Source organism: Vanessa tameamea, chromosome 12 (assembly GCF_037043105.1).
Source record: "Vanessa tameamea isolate UH-Manoa-2023 chromosome 12, ilVanTame1 primary haplotype, whole genome shotgun sequence".
Lineage (NCBI taxonomy): Eukaryota > Metazoa > Arthropoda > Insecta > Lepidoptera > Nymphalidae > Vanessa > Vanessa tameamea.
In genome coordinates, this window is record NC_087320.1 from 9,468,268 (window position 1) to 9,487,335 (window position 19,068).

At 32.9% G+C, this 19,068-nt stretch overlaps 1 protein-coding gene across 1 annotated transcript; it reads left to right on the plus strand.

Moving 5' to 3' along the window:
* Positions 1-10,465: 10,465 nt before the first annotated feature.
* Positions 10,466-15,796, plus strand: LOC113392903 (glutathione S-transferase-like). The gene is made up of 4 exons (XM_026629525.2): positions 10,466-10,617; positions 12,082-12,249; positions 14,160-14,299; positions 15,590-15,796. The coding sequence occupies exons 1-4, from the start codon at positions 10,482-10,484 to the stop codon at positions 15,755-15,757; spliced, it is 612 nt and encodes a 203-aa protein (XP_026485310.2). The 5' UTR covers positions 10,466-10,481; the 3' UTR covers positions 15,758-15,796.
* The last annotated feature ends 3,272 nt before the right edge of the window (positions 15,797-19,068 follow it).

The following is a 19,068-nucleotide window of genomic DNA, read 5'->3' on the forward strand; positions in this document are numbered from 1 at the left end:
AATGCAAACGATGGCGAATCATGAAAGTCTGACTGGTAAAACAGTAATGTAAAGCGAAGTTCTCAAGTAAGCGACCTGATTGAAAGTGTGCCAAACGTTATCTCATCATGTCAAAATATGAGCACTGCGTAAACTGCCTCTGCTCGATGGATCTATATCGTGGGCATCGCGTAATACTGCCTCTGCCCAAAGGTAAAGTAAAGTGGGCATCGCGTAATACTGCCTCTGCCCAAAGGTAAAGTAAAGTGGGCATCGCGTAATACTGCCTCTGCCCAAAGGTAAAGTAAAATGGGCATCGCGTAATACTGCCTCTGCCCAAAGGTAAAGTAAAATGGGCATCGCGTAATACTGCCTCTGCCCAAAGGTAAAGTAAAATGGGCATCGCGTAATACTGCCTCTGCCCAGGACTTGCATTTCTGTCCAATAAGTTTTATATTTGTGTGTTTACCACGTGCTTAATTAGTGTGATTGACGAAATAGATAATGGCTGAGTGAAAGAGGGCCGCATAAGTGTGATGAATGAAAGATTCGGCAAATATTTTTCTATTTCGTTTATTTTTAATAAATTCTTTTTGACAGATGCCTATGATGACGATGAGATCGTAGATGTCGCTATAGCCGGGCCTTCTGCGAATCTCATCAGCAATCAAGAGACAGTGTGGGTGCCCGAGGACGGCGCACCGTCAGGAAAGGCCGTGTTGGAATAACATCTTAGCCGAGCGACATCTGCGTCATGTCAAACAAACACACTTTAAAAAAAAAAAAAAAGGCGGGAGTTGTTTTTTGGCGGCAGACAGATTGGAGGGCAATTATCATATTGACTGTGTAGTGTTGATGGTTATTTGTCTTGTAGATTAAATGTTTTTTTTTCTTTTGTGGTAGATTGATTGTTATTGTAAATTAAAGGTCATTGTTGTAAAGGTTAGCCTATTTGTTTATTTTTTTTCTTTTAGTGATTCCTATTTCTGGTTCTAAAAATATATATAATATTATAGCAAAATCTATGTACTTTGGTATTGTAACGATATTGTTTTAATTACATAAAATTCAAATGAGAAATTTCTATTTGAGAGGAGAATTCCTCTTAAACAATATGCACCTCTCTTTAATCATCTAGTTCAAACATCGATGGACAATGACTGCCCATCTGTCCCATTGTCAAAAGATACCCCCATTTGAGACGAGAAGCACATTATCGATAACATCACGGGACAACACTTTAAACTGCCATGTCGTACTTAAATTACGGATAAAATTACATACACATAATACATTAACGTATTGCATTGAAGTATAGTATATTGTGATACAGAAAACCAGCAATGTAAAGCGAATTATTGTTAACTTCTGTTTTAAAAAATATATAGGAAGAAGATGGTGTTAGATAGTGCGCAAGGGTACATATTTGATCGTTTCTGATGAGAATAAGTCGGGGTGTGTTTAAGCCTTGAGCTCGTTTAAAGGGGTGGGATTCCGCGTGGATCGCATTTCTTTGAGGAAAATGGTTTTTATATGGCTTTCCAGCATGATATACATACATAAAACATGTTTTGCATGTATTTTTGAAATATTCACACACCTGAGCTCGTTACGGTAAGTACATATATAGTGGTGAGATGAAAATAAAGTGATATGTTTTCATATAATCGTTCGTTTTTCATTGTGTCACCGTGTAACCTCGGAAAGTCACGACCTATTAAGGTCGTTTTGTTAGCGACTGTACAGAATATAGAAACCAGACAAGTAGTAAAATTTATTATAACAAATCATATATTTATCGACCAAATCGATATTAGTATAAGTTTGTGTAATATCGAAAAAGAAAATGACAAAAATTATGACCGAAGTGTGATCGAGTTATTATTAAAATTTATTCGGTCTTCTGATATTTTTAAAGAGAAAGAGGCGACGTGCTTTTCCAGTATATTTACATAGATATAAAACCATCTATATTTATTATGAATATATGCATTTATACAAGAATATATTACATCGCAATGTCCTTTTCCAATGTGTGCTGAATTAAAGGCAGCTGTAGAAGATGACAACGTGAGAAAGAACGGGCTCGTATGGATCATTTAAAAATGGAATGTCATAATAAGAATAGAAGATATGTTAACAAATCAGAAACACACGCAGAGATATATTGGAATACATTCCAAATTTGAATTATCACTGATATCAAAACGTTAATGTTTTTAACGAATTTTATTAATGCTTAACTTATATTCCTAAAAGTAAATTAATTATGCATTAAAATAATGATTTATAAGTAAATAAAGTAATTTTAATAAATGTTCTCACAACAACGATAATACAACTTTCATTTTATCTTCAACATTGTCTAATTCAATATGCCTGAAGTGTTCCAAGTAGAACCTCGGTTACATTATTTAAGATCGATTGGTAGATTACGTCTCTCGTGGTTTATTTTCTTGGCTCATGTCCATAATCGGTGATGTCTGAGTTACTTTAAGCTGAGGCAATGGGAGTCGAGTAATAAATAACTCGAATAAAAAGCGCACGTATGTCTGTTGTGCAACATGACATGATATAATCTCTGTATGAAATAGTTTTTCGAAATATATCTTACCTTGATTTATTAATGTATAGCTGTCCTTATGATTCAGTATTCCTCTGAACATGACTCATATATTTTAGGGTATATTCTGATAGTCGTTCAACGTTTAGTTCAATTAATCTTTGAGGTCTTCTGATATCGATTCTATTTTTAGATGTGTTAGTTGAATGTGCGTGTAAGAGTGTCTTTTTATCTGAAATATCTCGAGAATAAATTGTAATGTTGATTTCGTACCAATTTATTTAAGTGAATAAGTAACTACTAGAGAGAAAGATGACGGAAAATATTGTATAAATTAATAAAATGAATTTACGTTAGTTTGTAAATAAGTTTTAACAATAAAACTCAAACTTAGACCAAATATTTTTTAAAGGATTATTTATGTTACATCTACACGTAATACAACGTAAGGATGATATATATACTGTTAATAACAAAATCATAGGGATCTCTTTCGTATGTTATAAACGTATCACGACAATTATATACATATAAATGATCATTTGTCTCTTAAATTAAAATAATTGAAATTCGTGTGCCCTTCGAATGTGCTTCTGTTTCTATAGCTGCTATACAACCATAGATAACTAAATGGATGGTGAATCTTAACATAAAACATGAAAAATCTTCAGTTTCTTAGAATATTTTTTTTTTTGCGTTTATCCTTTCTTAATTTTTAATTTTAATGTTTGTTTTCTTAACTGTTATGTTTACATATTTGTGTTTCGACCTTACTTTGTCTTGGTCACTTTTTTTTATGGATTTGAAATAAGAAGAAGGTCGCCGTATAAATCAGCACGACTTTTATTTGGCTTTGCTTGCAAATGTGGTGTTGGTCGACAACGATGGGGTTTTCGTTTTTTGGAAGATTCGTTATATTATATATTATTATTATTCAATTTATTTATTTATAGTGTACTGCTTGTGTGGGATGTTGTATAACATTTGAGAAATCGTCGTATGAAGTTTTAAGGAATTGATGAATATATAAAAAAATAAAAAGTGTATTAATTAATATTATACTGTAGTCACTAACATTCAAAAAATAATTTATTAAAACGTTTACAATTACCTTAAACAGTAATAAATGTTTTAAATAATTGAAAAGGTTGATTATATTCTATGATATTCTTCGGGGTATTGTATAACAAGGCGGTCATACATACATTAGCGTTTTAATACATTTCTGTATTACAAAATAATGTTGTAAATTTTTATAGAAACACTGAATATTCTTGTTAATAATGTAGAAACTCTACGATACAATTTTAACATCCCACACTGTTTTCTGTTTTATAGCGACTATAAACATTCCCCGAGAAAAGGTATTCGTTTATATAATAAAATTCTGGAGATATTTTTAGTTTCACATTACACACATTTAAATATTTTGTAAATACAGAAACATTATACATTATACATGAGCTTAGTATAGTCCAATTTATTTTTTAGTCTGGCCACACTTAACTCCATATATAACGCATAAAATAAATACGATCGACATATTTAGTAAAAAACGTAAATAATTACGTCAATAAATGCGCTTTGACGCATTGTATAAAGTTTACTTGAATGTACAAACATATCAAATACACATACTGACACCCACACCACACACACACACACATATAATCCTTCTTAATTTCGAATTTCGAATTCTCTCAAAATTTGAATTTCCTAAAATCAAACTAAATATAATGCCTTAGAGTCGATGGTACAATTAATAATCCTAATTAAATTGCAGACGCAAAATACAAATCGACTAAGTCCAGGTGCCGAGGTCACTATTTCTGCTTCCAATTACTTAGTATTAGTTACGTAACCACGACCACTGGGGAACTAGCAAATAAACAAGATCCTTTTCCAACGATACCACTTAAAGGCTGTGGTGAAAGAAAATGGGGTAGGGTCTCAGTGGAAGCGATATGACAACAAAGTTCTTATATAGATGTAATACGTGTTAGATTGAGAAATTATAATATGGGCTATGATATTGTTATGATGAGCGTTTTTTTATGATATAGGTTGGCGGATGAGAACCACTACCACCCATAGTCAATGGCGTAAGAAATAAGAAATATTAACCATTCCTTACATCGCCAATGTGCCACCAACCTTGGGAACTAAGATGTAACATCTTCGTCTTCGTTCTTTGTGCCTGCAGTTACACTGGCTCACTCACGCTTCAAACCGGAACAAAACAATACTGAGTACTGCTGTTTGGCGGTAGAATTTCTGATGAAAATCCGGGCTTACACAAAGCTCTAACATCAAGTAAATATTTAAAAAAAATTGCTAGCCCAGCATGCGTTGCAATGATTTCTTAACAACGCCAACAGTACAAGACTCACCGACCGACAGACCGATCCCTGAACACATGGTATCAAATAAACAGTCGCATTATAAATACTAATATTATAAATGCGTCTGTTTGTTACGCTTTCACGACCAAACTACTGCACTAATATTGATGGCATTTGGTATGAAGCAAGTTTGAAACCCAAGGACGGGATAGGAAACTCTTTACCTTTACGTAAGTTTGTGCAGGATTTTCATTATAAAATGAATTCCTCGCCGGTGATGATACTTGGGATGGGTTCAAATATTCGTATTCTTTTATGTCGAAATAGATATTGTATGACACCTTCGTTCATTTTAGTCATTCGTTAATCGGTGCTCACGTGACATGTTGTATAGCTTTTTATTTTGCATGTATTTTCTTACAGCAAATTTATTTCGTATTACAAGTATTTTCTTGTAGTATAAGTAGTATTTTCTCAACAAATATTTTATGACAACAATGGAGGTTCGTTAAAAGAGTTCCCGATTATCAATTACTAACGTTGAATACAATCATCAATATTCGATAAGGAAACCATGCTTGTCCTCACAAGTCGAGATGTGTAATATGTAAGGAATTTATTTCGTTGAAACAAACTGCTATGTATAAATTTTATTACGTTAATGTCATCTGTATGTGTGTTCATAATAATTTTTAATTTTTTTTTTTTTGTGCATCGGTCGCTTTTCGGTGACATGTTTTTATATAGAAAACGAAATTCTTACATTACATACAAACTCCAACTTTATCTCTTTGAAAAACGTACCTTAATTCATCAAAGCTAGTTCAGCGGTTAAGCCGCGATAGTGTAAGACAGAGTTATTTTTGCATTTATAATACTAGGATAGATAGGAGGAACCGCTACTCGTTATAACTACGACCGATCCAAGCATTTGCGGCGACAAGAGTAACCCTCTAGTAATTTACGGTTTCGTAGTTTGTTGCGCCTAAGGAAGCACTTTATTACGGAAAATGTGCAAGTTCGCGGAAAACTCTGTTTGTATCTTTACATAGATTTTGTTTACATTTCAGAACAGTTTAGTTTTGTATTATATAATATGTTTAAACTTTTTTTACATAAGAATTAATAACATTAAGGTTTTAGCTGTGTACAAATATGAATTAAAAATAGTTAATGTATATATCATTACCGCGCAGAATGAGCAAGATGGCCTCCTGTCACCAGTGGAGACAATAAGGCGAGGTTTTATAATTTTAATGAAGGTTTTTGCATTACTCCAAGAGTAGTAAGTCAATAGTAAGGTCCTGCAGAAGCAAGAAACTTTAATTGTAACATCAATATTATTCATGATCTTTGGGCAGAATGATCCGTGATTTTTCATAAAATCTCCACAAAATAAAGTAAATAACTGAACTTTTACAATCCAACAATTTTCAAAACTACACGAGAAATAATATCGTTACGGGTAGTATCATCTACTTTTGCCGTCATTTATATAAAATCTCCATGTTGAGCTAAAATAATGCCTGGGGATATGGGTATTATTTTAATGTTTGAAAGATTTCAGCCTCGGCAGCTAAAATCTCTCAAGTTACACATATCTCAAGAAAAAATAGGCATTTGCGCAGGATATGTGATCGTTAATTAGTTTGTGCGCAAACATAACATATTTCAGTCTAAAACTACTTGATACAGCTCATGTGCAGTGAGGCGAATATAATAAAACTTCAATAAGCGTAGGTGCAGAAGCAACGGCTTCAAGAAGCGTAAACACTGTCAACTTCCCGACGCCAGCCTGATGGTTTATTTCTTTTTCGTTAGCATTGGTAGGTGGACTAGCAAATGTTCTTGATGGTAAGTAGTCACTATTGTCTATAGACTTCATTACATATGTAATTTTAACCATATCTTATGTCATAACCAATGGGCCACCAACCTTTGGAACTGATATGATATGACCCTGGCTAGCTCAACCTTCAGAATGGAACACAATAATACTACGAATCACTGCTTGGTGATATAACGTATGACATTGGATAAAGGTGAAAACTTCTCGACAAAAAATACTTCTCGGCCTGACCCGGGAATAATCCCAGTATATCTTGTTCTGCAGTTTTATAACATAACCACTAAAGGCAATACTAGAACAGTGACCTTCAACTGTCTGACTCTTATTGTCTTGTAAATATTTCAAGTTCAAATTGCTCAGATAAGGCGTGTTTTGTTTGTATATAAGCATATTATCTTACTAATTTAATTATAAATGAGAATGTTTATAATAGATTCGAATGAAATTTTGTATCTAGATGGAATGTGTTGAACAGTTTTTTTATGAAACTTAATTGTAATATTATAATTTAAGCTTAATTATGTGGGCGAGTAATTAGTTGTTATTTATATAAATGAGATAATTTATTTATTAATTCTAGGTAGGATCTTTTTGTGCAATAACTTATTCTTAGTTTGACCTTGAAACTTTTACATTCAAATTCCCTATAGGTTCGAAATAGATGAGAATGAGCAGACGTACTTTGGTATTGCTTTACTGACAAACCTCCTAACCGAGTATGCTTATACCAAGACACAGCTCGTTTCGGAGAAGATTGTATATAATATACAATATTATTATTTGACTCCATCATTGGATCACGTGGTTAGATACAAGGCCGCATATCCCGAGGTTTCAAGCTCAGGTTATTAATATAATGTTATTCTTTTTTTCCATCCAAAAATTCTCAGTAACATCCCGGATAGTAGAAAGTTGCTTATACAACCGTGCATCTCAAAGCACGGAAAGCCGTTGATTCTGGGCCTGAACTCTTTCCGGTCGTGTTGAATTTGCCATCACATCGGATTATGAGACGAAATAGAAGGTGCACCTGTGTTTACGTATAGACATGTGTTGTAGTTGCCTGGTCTCCCTTGGGATTGGTTAGGACGACATTATCATCAATATTATTTTATAAGAAGCTGCACTTCGAATTTCATCCGCTTTAATTTTAGACTATTGACGTGGCGTGAAATTAGTGTTCTTGTATTGTATATAACGTTACATCGTGGTGAAAGAGGAACTTGAACAATGAAAACAAACTATGTATTTGAAATTGCTGGTGAAACTAGAACAGACATATCAAAACTTTGTGTATAAAATAAAATTGTGGATCTTAAAACTGTCTGCATAGAAAACTCCGCTACAACATATTACGTAAAATATTTATTGGATACTTAATTGGACCTGGTAGAAACATTACTCTTGTTATTGAAGGTGTTTAATTTAATAATACTAGTAATGCAAGTCATTGGTTTTATTCATATTTATTTTTTTCTGTAAAATTTATGTTAGTTTTGAGAACGACGATAACTCATGGGTCAGGGTCAATTCTGGGATATTTATATCGTATTTAACGCCTGCATACCATTAAGCCATTAAACAGGTAAATTAATAAATTAAAAAAAAAAACATTATAAAAAGAAATTTTATTTAAGAAAGGTGAGAATATAATAATATTTAACTAGACACTCATTAACAACTTAAATAGATACGTTGAGATAAACAATTATTGTTTATCATTTGTTTTGGTAAGTTTATCACCAGGTTAAATAAGACATAAATATTATTGTCCATAATGCTATATAACTGTAACGGACTGTACGTTTGTATATTGACAATCAATCTCTTTCTTCTCCCTTTATCTCACTTGAAAGAAGAAGACAGCATCGTTTAACTAATAACTTCATAAGCAATGTTGTCGGTGCCATAATTGTTGTAAAAAAAAATATTAATTTATAACTGTTGATGAATAACTGGAGCACACTTTTACTCCTACTATAGCCTACGGCCGACCAAATAGTGTACAAAGTATTTATCTTTAAATACATACATATAAATAATAATTTAAATACCCAAATAACACTCGTAACGATTTTTGCTTTTATATGAAAAATCATACTGAAAACGAAAATGAAATAAAAAATACATTGATATTCAACAAAATGCCTTTGTGTGTAAAAAATGTTGCTCTAATAGCGGTTTCACACGAACCGATCAACTGCTAAATCGAAAGCGCATTGAACCGTCTGAATAGACTTTAAATCAAAGTTACACAACAAAAATCAGTTTCAATGAAAATTACACACCGTCCAAATTTTGTTGAGTTAAGTTGGATTTAATTGTAAATTTTGTAGCAAGAAGTATATATTTGTTTTGAAGGACATTATAACATAATTATCAACGAAAAAATTTAATTCAGCTATGAGTGCTTAACTATAATTAATGAATTAACTGAAATTTCATATCTATTTTTTCTTGAAAACCAAATGTTAACTGAAATGAAACAGAAACCACTATAGATTTTATTAAATTAAAACTTTTGAGAGAAATGTTTCTTCGAATTATGATACAAATTTAAATTTGTTATATACTTTTTTTAATAATATTTGATAGTTTTATAACCAATGTATAGTGATGTATTCTCAACAGACATAGACTTTAAATTCTAGCTTCACACACTAAAGTTATAAATTTTAATAATTACAACTCTATTTATTGGTATATCAAAGTGCACAAGCGTGTCCACAAACACAGGTGCACTCTCTTCCTCACTTCCATAATCAGATGGAACGGCACACGCGACAATACCAAAAAGAGTTCAAGCGCAGGACTAACGGCTTTGCGTGTTATCCAACGCACGGGAGTGTATAGGTGCACTTCTAACTAGTGTTGCATATCGTACGCCACTATCGATAGACAATCGATAGTTAAGGTGTTAGCAATAGTATCGATAGTTTATCGATAGTATAGTCACGTGTTATTAGTATCGACAGCTCCTTTTTTACTTTCTCGAGATAAATTATTTAGTAAGTCTGGTAACGACAAATTTATATTTCAGTAAGTTTAAGTAAAGTTTAAATATTGCGTCTTCTTGTATAAATGTATAATTTACATAATCACATACCACCGTTGATGTCCAAGGACGATTTTAAAATAAATAACAATATTGAATGATAAATCAGGACCTCCATTCAAGAAACATTAACGAGAACTTTGACTTCGTCATTATCCTTTTCTCATAAACAGTATCGCTTTTACCAATAGTATTGCCTACAGAGAGCTAGCGATACTATCGATATCTTGAATAGGGAATAGTTTTCGAGGTCAACTATCGATAGTCAAACTATTAATAGTTCTTGCAAAACAGTCTCTAACCTTCAGACTCCGGCCCACTACTAAAATTTCTATAGAAAAACCCTGTAACTATTAAGCCTAGCAACATTCCACTAGTTTCCACTATTTAGCCAATAGATTAACGGGACAATTAATTACAACTATTACAGGCAATTAGGAAACGATTTTGGTGAATGAATATAAACTGTACTAAAAACCTTGCCTACGCGATTCAGAAATGTGCATTAATCGATTAGCGCCATCTATTGTACTACATGGAAAACTATTTTCAACGTTTTAAATGATACGACTAAATTTACATAGTGATAGTAACAAAATTACTCTAGTTTTAATACATGATAACGACTGTTAACACCGGTATAAATATAAGCGCGTTACTTTGAATTTATTGGAACAGATCGTGAAGTTCGAAATGGCAAGAAAATTACATTACTTCGACTTAAACGGTCTCGCTGAACCGATTAGGTATATTTTGCATTATGGAAAGCAAAAGTTCGAAGATGTAAGATACCGTTACAAGGACTGGCCAATCAAAAGCGTGAAAGATTGTAAGTAATTAATCTATTACATGACAATGGATATCTTTTAGAAATGTATACACTGAAAATTGACCAATCAGCATGAATATTGACTCTTAAATTATGTATGTTCTCATAGAGAAGGTGCTACTTTTTTTTCTTGAAATCGTTAAAAGTATCTAGTATTATTTACCTTTACTATTTTTTAATAAAAAAAAAGTCGATGTTTACGTGTATATGTAAATTTGTGTCAGCCTCGAATCTCAATGAGAAGATTTCAAGAGCATTTACCACTACGTCGATACGGTAATAGTTGGTGTACACGTGGCCGAGTTTCATTTGAAATATGAATATCACCTTAGAATGATGTCGCTTGCTCGTATTTCAACTTGATTTTCGTGTTTATTCTGCTATTTATAGTAATAATAAAATTCACTTATTATTTTATAGTTGTCTGTATAAAATATTTCACAATTTTATGAGAGTGCGGATTAAATAACAAATATTTATGAGCATTTTGAACTAAAGCGATAAGAAAACATTTTATATAAATTTTAACTTATCAAAACCATTACTTGGTGGTAGGGCTTGCTAGCCCGTCTGGGTAGGTACCACCCACTCATCAGATATTGTACCGCTAAACAGCAGTACCTAGAATTGGTGTGTTCCGGTTTGAAGGGTGAGTGAGCCAGTATAACTACAGACACAAGGGACATAACATCTTAGTTCCCAAGGTTGTTGGCGCATTGGCGGTGTGAGGAATTGTAAATATTTCTTATAGCGCTATTGTCTATCGGCGGTGGTCACCACATAACATCAGGTGGCCTATTTGCTTGTCCGCCTACCTACATCATAAAAAAAATCATGAGCCAACTCGGGAGTTTTACTCGCATTTTACTTGTTGTCATTGAATAATTCCACAACCCACGTCCTGGCTTTATCATCAGACATTGTTATCAATGCTCATACATACAAATTATCATATAATTACAATTTCAAATATATTTTATTCGAGTAAAGTTTACAATAAAGAGTTTTTTAATCGTCTTTAGTTTAACTCGCGTAGTTCGACTTCTTAAATTTGTTTAATTATTGTATTTTTTATTTATATACAAATGAAGCTACTATAGCGTGGTGTATACACGTTTTGATGTATTGGTGGGACTTTGTATCCCACATACATAATAATTTATGCATAATACTTCCGTTACATACGTATATGCTTATCATATGTATATTGTATATGTTTGATTAAAAAGAATAAATACTGATCTTTTTGCCGGTTCTTCTCACAAGATCTGAATTAAAAATGGATGCTCGCTTTGATCTAAATCTAATCTATAAATGCATTAATATTCGATTACTTTTAGAACTATTTAGATTAAATTTATCTTCAAGAAATTTGAAGTGAAATTACAAATATTAGATTGTCATTTTAGTTACCTTTGCCTATCTTCAGTGGCACATGGTATATTACACGTGTTTTCTTTTCAGCACTTCCATACGGTCAGTTACCTCTGTACGAAGAAGGTAATCGAACTCTGAACCAATCACTTGCCATTGCTCGTTACCTTGCAAACGTCCACAATCTTTTACCGAGTGATCCCTGGGAACAGGCTGTTTTGGATTCTATTGTATACAATATCTATGACTTCTGGCAACGTGAGTAATTATACTTATTTTTAATTATAATGTATCCTATCTTGACTTATTTAAATACTCGACTCAACTTATTTGATTTATGGACAACTAGCTGTTACACGCGGCTTTGCTCGCGTAGAATATGATTATATTTACAAATTAACTTAAAATATTACGTTAATGTATAACCTCTTTGTATACCACATTGGTGTGTATTTCGGCCCTTAGGGTAGAATATCCAGATACGCTTAAATACGAATGAACTTATTTTTAATCGGTAGCCCAAAAATAAAATTTCGAATATCTAACTTCAAAATGACGGACTTCCAGACTAACCTGTATACGAAATGTCAACCCCTACTTTTCCCTTTAGACGTAAAATATCAAGAAACACTTAAATATGTTCGTATCTACTCATTTTAATCAGAAGCCCAAAACTAAACTTTCCTGCTTGTATCTTCAAAAATTACGGACTTCCAGACTAATCTATATAAGAAATGTCAACCCCTATTAAACCCCTTAAAGGTAGAATATCCAGAAACACTTAAATACGTATTTAATCATTTTTAATCAGTATCCCAAAAATAATGTTTCATAATTTAGCTTAAAAAATTACGACTTCCATAAAAAAAATTAACCCTTATTTCACCCCCTTAGTGGTAGAATATCAAAATACACTTAAATACGTATTTACTCATTTTTAAAAAATGACGACTTCCATAAAAACTATCAACCCTCATTTCTCCCCCTCAGGGGTAATATATCAAGAAATACTTAAATATGTATCTACTCATTTTTAATTAGTATCTCAAAAATAAAGTTTCATATTTTTTTAACTTAAAAAAATGAATGACATCCATAAAAACTTTCATCCCTTATTTCACCCCCTCAGAGGTAGAATATCAAAAAACGCTTAAATACGTATTTACTTATAAATAAAGTTTCATGTTTGTATCTTAAAAAAAGACAGACTAGTTAGAGTTACTTTCGCCTTTATAATATTAATAATATGGATTAATAGTATGGATATAGTATGGATTTCTAAATGTAAAAAGTGTCCTGTACATATTTTTAAATTAAACGTTAATTTAAAAATATTTTACGCGACTTTTACTTATGAATGTAATGCAGTCTATACTATGTTATTTTTTTCTGATTATTTAATTTCTTCGTTTAACCAAGATTACTTGAAATAGTCTTATATGTATATACATAAATACATAGATTAGTAGCCTGTAAATTTTCCACTGCTGGGCTAACGCCTCTATTCCCTTCGAGGAGAAAGTTTTGAGCATATTCCACAACGCTACTCCAAAGCGGGTTGGTGGAATACACATGTGGCAGAATTTCGTTGAAATTAAACACATGCAGGTTTCCTCACGATGTTTTGCTACACCGCCGAGCACGAGATGAATTATAAACACAAATTAAGCACACGAAAATTCAGTGGTGCTTGCCTGGGTTTGAACACGAAATCATCGGTTAAGATGCACGCGTTCTAACCACTGGGCCATCTCGGCATATGTACATATATAATGGGTTATAAAACATCTTTTCTCATTTCGACGAAGTATTCATACTTAATATATTAAAGCCTAAACGCAAAATTTAAACCAGAATTTGAAACTTTTATTAAAAACTTTCGATCGAGCAAATCTTTACTGAGTTTTAGAGAAACAATTTTGAAATTGTATAATGAATTATGAGTACAATTCATATAATGGATATGAATAAGAAAATTATAAAGATAGAATTAGAACGACAGATGGACATACAAGTACGAAATTCCATTTTTCATCGGATGAATGAAAATGAAATCGTGTCAATTTCACAATAAATGCTCGTGTAACGTGGTCTTATATATTACCACAGAGAAAATATTATATTCAACAATTAATTTAACAAAACATAATTTTAATGTCTATTTGCAGGTGTCTTATTTTACATCAAGGAACAGGATGTCACCAAAAAACAAGCGATTAAGAAGGAAATCATGTCTGAAACAATCGATTATTTCTTTTCTAGATTCGAAAAAGACTTAAAGGACAATAATGGCTATTTCGGAGGAAAGGTACAGTCTAAGTCTAATCTTACTCATAAATGTTGATTGATACATAACATAAAAAAGTCGCTTCCAGCCGTCTGTAGGCATAGATCTTTTAAACTGCGCAGCGGAATTGATAGACAACTTAAACAATAAACAGAGTTGATTCAAGATGAATATTAATATGTATAATACATGCGTATTGTAGTAGAGAAAGCCTAGGATTTCAACTTTCCTATCTGAAAAAAAAAACATTTTTTTTTCTTTAATGTATAGTTGTATAAATAATTATATACCCTTAATATAGCCGTGTGAAGTACGGGACGGGTAGCTAGTTATAAATAATACGAATACTTTTAATCTATTAAACTAAACACATCTTCGGTATAATAAAAACAAAACACACCAATCAACTTCCTGTATTCATTAAAATAAAATTCTTAATACGCTTGATTACTGTTAAAGTCGGTGATCATTAAATCGGACCGACACATTTGTCGTTCCGATCAATGATGCATTTATTTTCGCATGACGTCGAGAACAAAGCCGGTCGAAACGCACGGAATTGTGTATTGTACAATTAGACGACACCCAAAGCTAAGCTTACAGTATCTATGTATATCCTATCTGTGGTCACGCCGATGTATGCCTATTGACATATGCCTTTCGATAGTTCTTATTCGCATTGTGGACTTCGGAACAGTCGAGTAGGACACATTTGCTAGACGAATGCTACTATTAAAATTTCGGGCCGATTTTTCTTAGCATACTGTGCAAGTCACAACCAGTAACAGTATGACCAAATGTAAACCAGCTTTTATAGAAGCGTATAAATGCAATTATCTAGACTAATATTATAAAAAGGATTTTTTTTTGTTTGTATGTAGAAGTATTTTTTCGGAACTAATGATTAAATTCTAAAACAAAAAGATGCTTGTAGGTTATATCGTATAATTTACTTTAACAATAAATTGCACCAGTGCGAAGCCGAGACGGGTAGTTTTGTAGCGGGTATTTTAAATATTCTTGGATAAGACCAGATATGCAAATAAATTTAAACAAAATTATAAACGGTGAAACAAAAACAAACTATTGGATCAATTTAACTATGGAACACAGATGTAGTTTCAATATTAGTGAAGGACAAATGCAACTTCTTAAATAATATTAAGGGATATCAATATGAGATTACTTGTATGACAACTTAATATAATATGCCAACTTGTTATAATAACCAACGAAATTCGTATAAATATGTATTAAGTCCTATTACCAAGTATGATTAAAAAACTCTCAATATATTTTTTCTTCTTACAGCTGAGCTGGGCTGACTTTATCTTCGTTGGCATCGTAGAATCAACAAACCTATTCCTAGGAGAGGAAATTGAACGCAAATACCCACACTCCGTAGCGCTCATTCAAAAGATTAGAAATTTACCCGGTGTAAAGGAGTACGTCGCTACCAGGAAGCCTTATGTCTTGTAAATTATACAATGATTTAAATTCAAATAAAATGATTATAAATGAACTTTCATTATTTCAGTCTTACTTGATCCTGTGACCTTAGACTATTGTTGCACAAACTCCCAAAAAACCTAACACTAGAGGTGAAACCGGTATAAGTATTAGTAATTCTTTGAACACATTTTTTTTTGCATTAACAGCCTGTAAATTTCCCACTGCTAGGCTAAGGTCTCCTCTTCTTTTTGAGGAGAAGGTCTGGAGCATATTCCACCACACTGCTCCAACGTGGGTTGGTTGCCACACACGTGGCAGGGTTTCGTTGAAATTAGACACATGCAGGTTTCCTAACGATGTTTTCCTTCACTGCCGAGCACCAGATGAATTATAAACACAAATTAAGGACATGAAAATTCCGTGGTGCCTGCCTGGGTTTGAACCCGAAATCATCGGTTAAGATGCACGCGTTCTAACCACTGGACCATCTCGGCTCTTACATACATTGCTAGTATTATTTAAGTATAAAAAATAAATCAATTAATTATTCGGCGAATATTTTTATGTCTTCGTACGGTAACTGTAATTTAAAAAAGAAACTCATTGTGATATTATATTTGTTGTTAATTTACAGCAAATAATCAAGTAATGATTAAAATATTACAAATATTTTTTTCATTTTATATATTATCAAACCATTTTAGATGTTTATATGATGAATATGATACGTTAACATTATTTAGGAAATGTTAGATGATTTTATTATTTAGAAACATGTATTCAATGATAATATTTGTAAAGGAAATATCTATAAAGGATATTTGGTAAACTGGTGGAAGATCCTTTTAGGTATAAATATTAAATGTATCGAGAGAGGTCGGCCTGACTTTGATTATTATTATATTTTACTTTTCTATCGTAGATCAAAGTTTTTTTATGGAAGGTTACACTCTCGCCAAGGCTCATTATGGTGTAATACGAGAAGCCCTTGAATTTAATATATTCAAATTGAGCTACATAAAATAATCACACCGATTTACGTGTAGGTTTTTATGATAAAAAAAAACATTTTTGCCGAGGCTAACTTTATATTATAATCTAAAAAAATAAAATTTGAAAAACTTGATTTTTTTTAAGGTTACACAGGTGCCGACTTACACAGGTGCTGACCGGTCACGGTTGCTTTGGAGAATACTTGTGTAAAATCGGACGCGAGACGACGGTGGTTTGTCACCACTGCGGGGCGGACCAAGACACTGACCAGCATACGCTGGAAGCGTGTCCCGCGTGGACCGTAGAGAGGCAAGTCTTGGTCCAGGAAATCGGGCGAAATCTCTACCTGCGGGCAGTCGTGTGGGCGATGCTACGCAGGGAATCGGCGTGGGAGGCCGTAGTCTCCTTCTGTGAGACTGTCATGGTCCAGGAGGAGATTGCAGAGCGGGCTCCGGAGAGGGCTGGTCCCGCCCGGCGGAGACGACCCACGGATCGTCCTCCCGGCCTCATTGCCCGGGAGGACGACCCCATTGCCCGGGGCGGAATATATAGGGCATTTCCTCCGGCCGTGGGTGCGTGAGATGGGGGTCTCGTGCATCCATTTCATACGGTCGAAAGGAGGTCCGGTTGTGGCCCCGGACTGCCGGTGTACGCACCAGCGAGGGGTGCGGGGAGGGCAAGAGTCGGATATCTATGAAGATTTACCCTGCATCAACAAAAAAAAAAAGGAGGGGAATACCACTTGTCACAAAAGGAAGTTTTGAAGGTATTTCAAGACATTGCTTCAATGCGGGTAAGTCAATACAAACATGGCAGAGTTTCAGCCGAGACTTGCACGCTTTCTCAAGCTGTTTTTCGTCGAGCACAATACGAAAACACGAACTTGTTCGTCATCGATATCTGGGCTATATTGGATCGCAGAAAGAAAAAAAAAAAACAAACTTTTTTTAATATCGTCAAAATAAATTTCGCCTCGTTTTGTTGCAAAAGTGTGAACCATCAACGAACTGTGCCAACAACGGCACGAGGTGTAAACTCCAAAATTACTTTCCTCTTAATTACTTTACGAAACTTCTTACGTTTACTTAGCAATTCATCGAATCCTCAACTTGTGTATTTATTTTACGAACAATAAGTTAAGCTAACTTTTATTTAACTTCTCTCGGTTCATTATATACGAGTCGCTGTGTCGTGATTTCATTCGCTTTGATATTACGATAATATGACGATAATATTAGTTTAATGAGTATAATTAAATTATGTTCTCGATGGGAGAGAGAACGGTACATTATCTTCAATATTATGTTCGAGAAATTTCTGAGGAGTTCGAGCTATGCGATCTGTTTGAGGTTAGAGCGTCAATTGGAATTCATAGTTATTGAATCACTCAATAGTACCAATTAATGATGAGAATATAACCGCTTAGATCTTGATGCTTTTGGCTAAGCCGTATTGGATAATAGACATACTAATAATTTGTAGGAAATAAACATTGTTAGCCTTATATAGAACATAATACATATTGTAATTGTAATATAACAATCACATTTTTACATAAGTCTGAGAACACTATTTTGCAAGGTTTAATAAGTAGCAATACCAAATCAATAAATGTTAATCTCAGTAGCTCACGTGAAAATCAACGGAATGTCTCATTGGATGAAAGTGCAGCTGTGTATAAGTGTGTGCACACACACTTGAGAAAAAACCCGTGTACATGCAAGTTACATGGGGTAAAAAGAAATGTAGCTAGTGAGCAATCAGCTATTACCCAATAGTAGTATTATCCAATTGGATACGGATAATACATTAATAGTTTTGAAAACGTAGATTTTTGTATCAATATATTATAATTATGATAAAATTTTAATACATTAATAATTTTTATTCCATACCTACCTACTATTTTACCTATTTCAAAACTACATTAATATTTATTATGCATACCTACATATTATATAAATATATATTTCATATATAATGTATCGGTTCAAATTATACCCACAAGATGCAACGATAACGACCTTAAGAATCAACATAGAATTAATTCAAGCAACTATAGACTAAAACTTAAATAAAGACACGGACAACAAGTCTGTGAAGATATAAATATAACAAAGGAAAAATATATTATAAAAGGTTATTTAAACCTTATAAAAATTTAATGATAATTACTTTTCATGTTTTACTACAAAAATTAGTTCACATCATTAATTTACAACAAATATTATGATAGGTCAATAATCTAAGTATCAGATCTTCTTAGATATTTTAAGACTTGTATCTACATTTTATATTATTAGCATTTAATGATAGCAACACTTCTCATCTGCTATTTCAGCTTA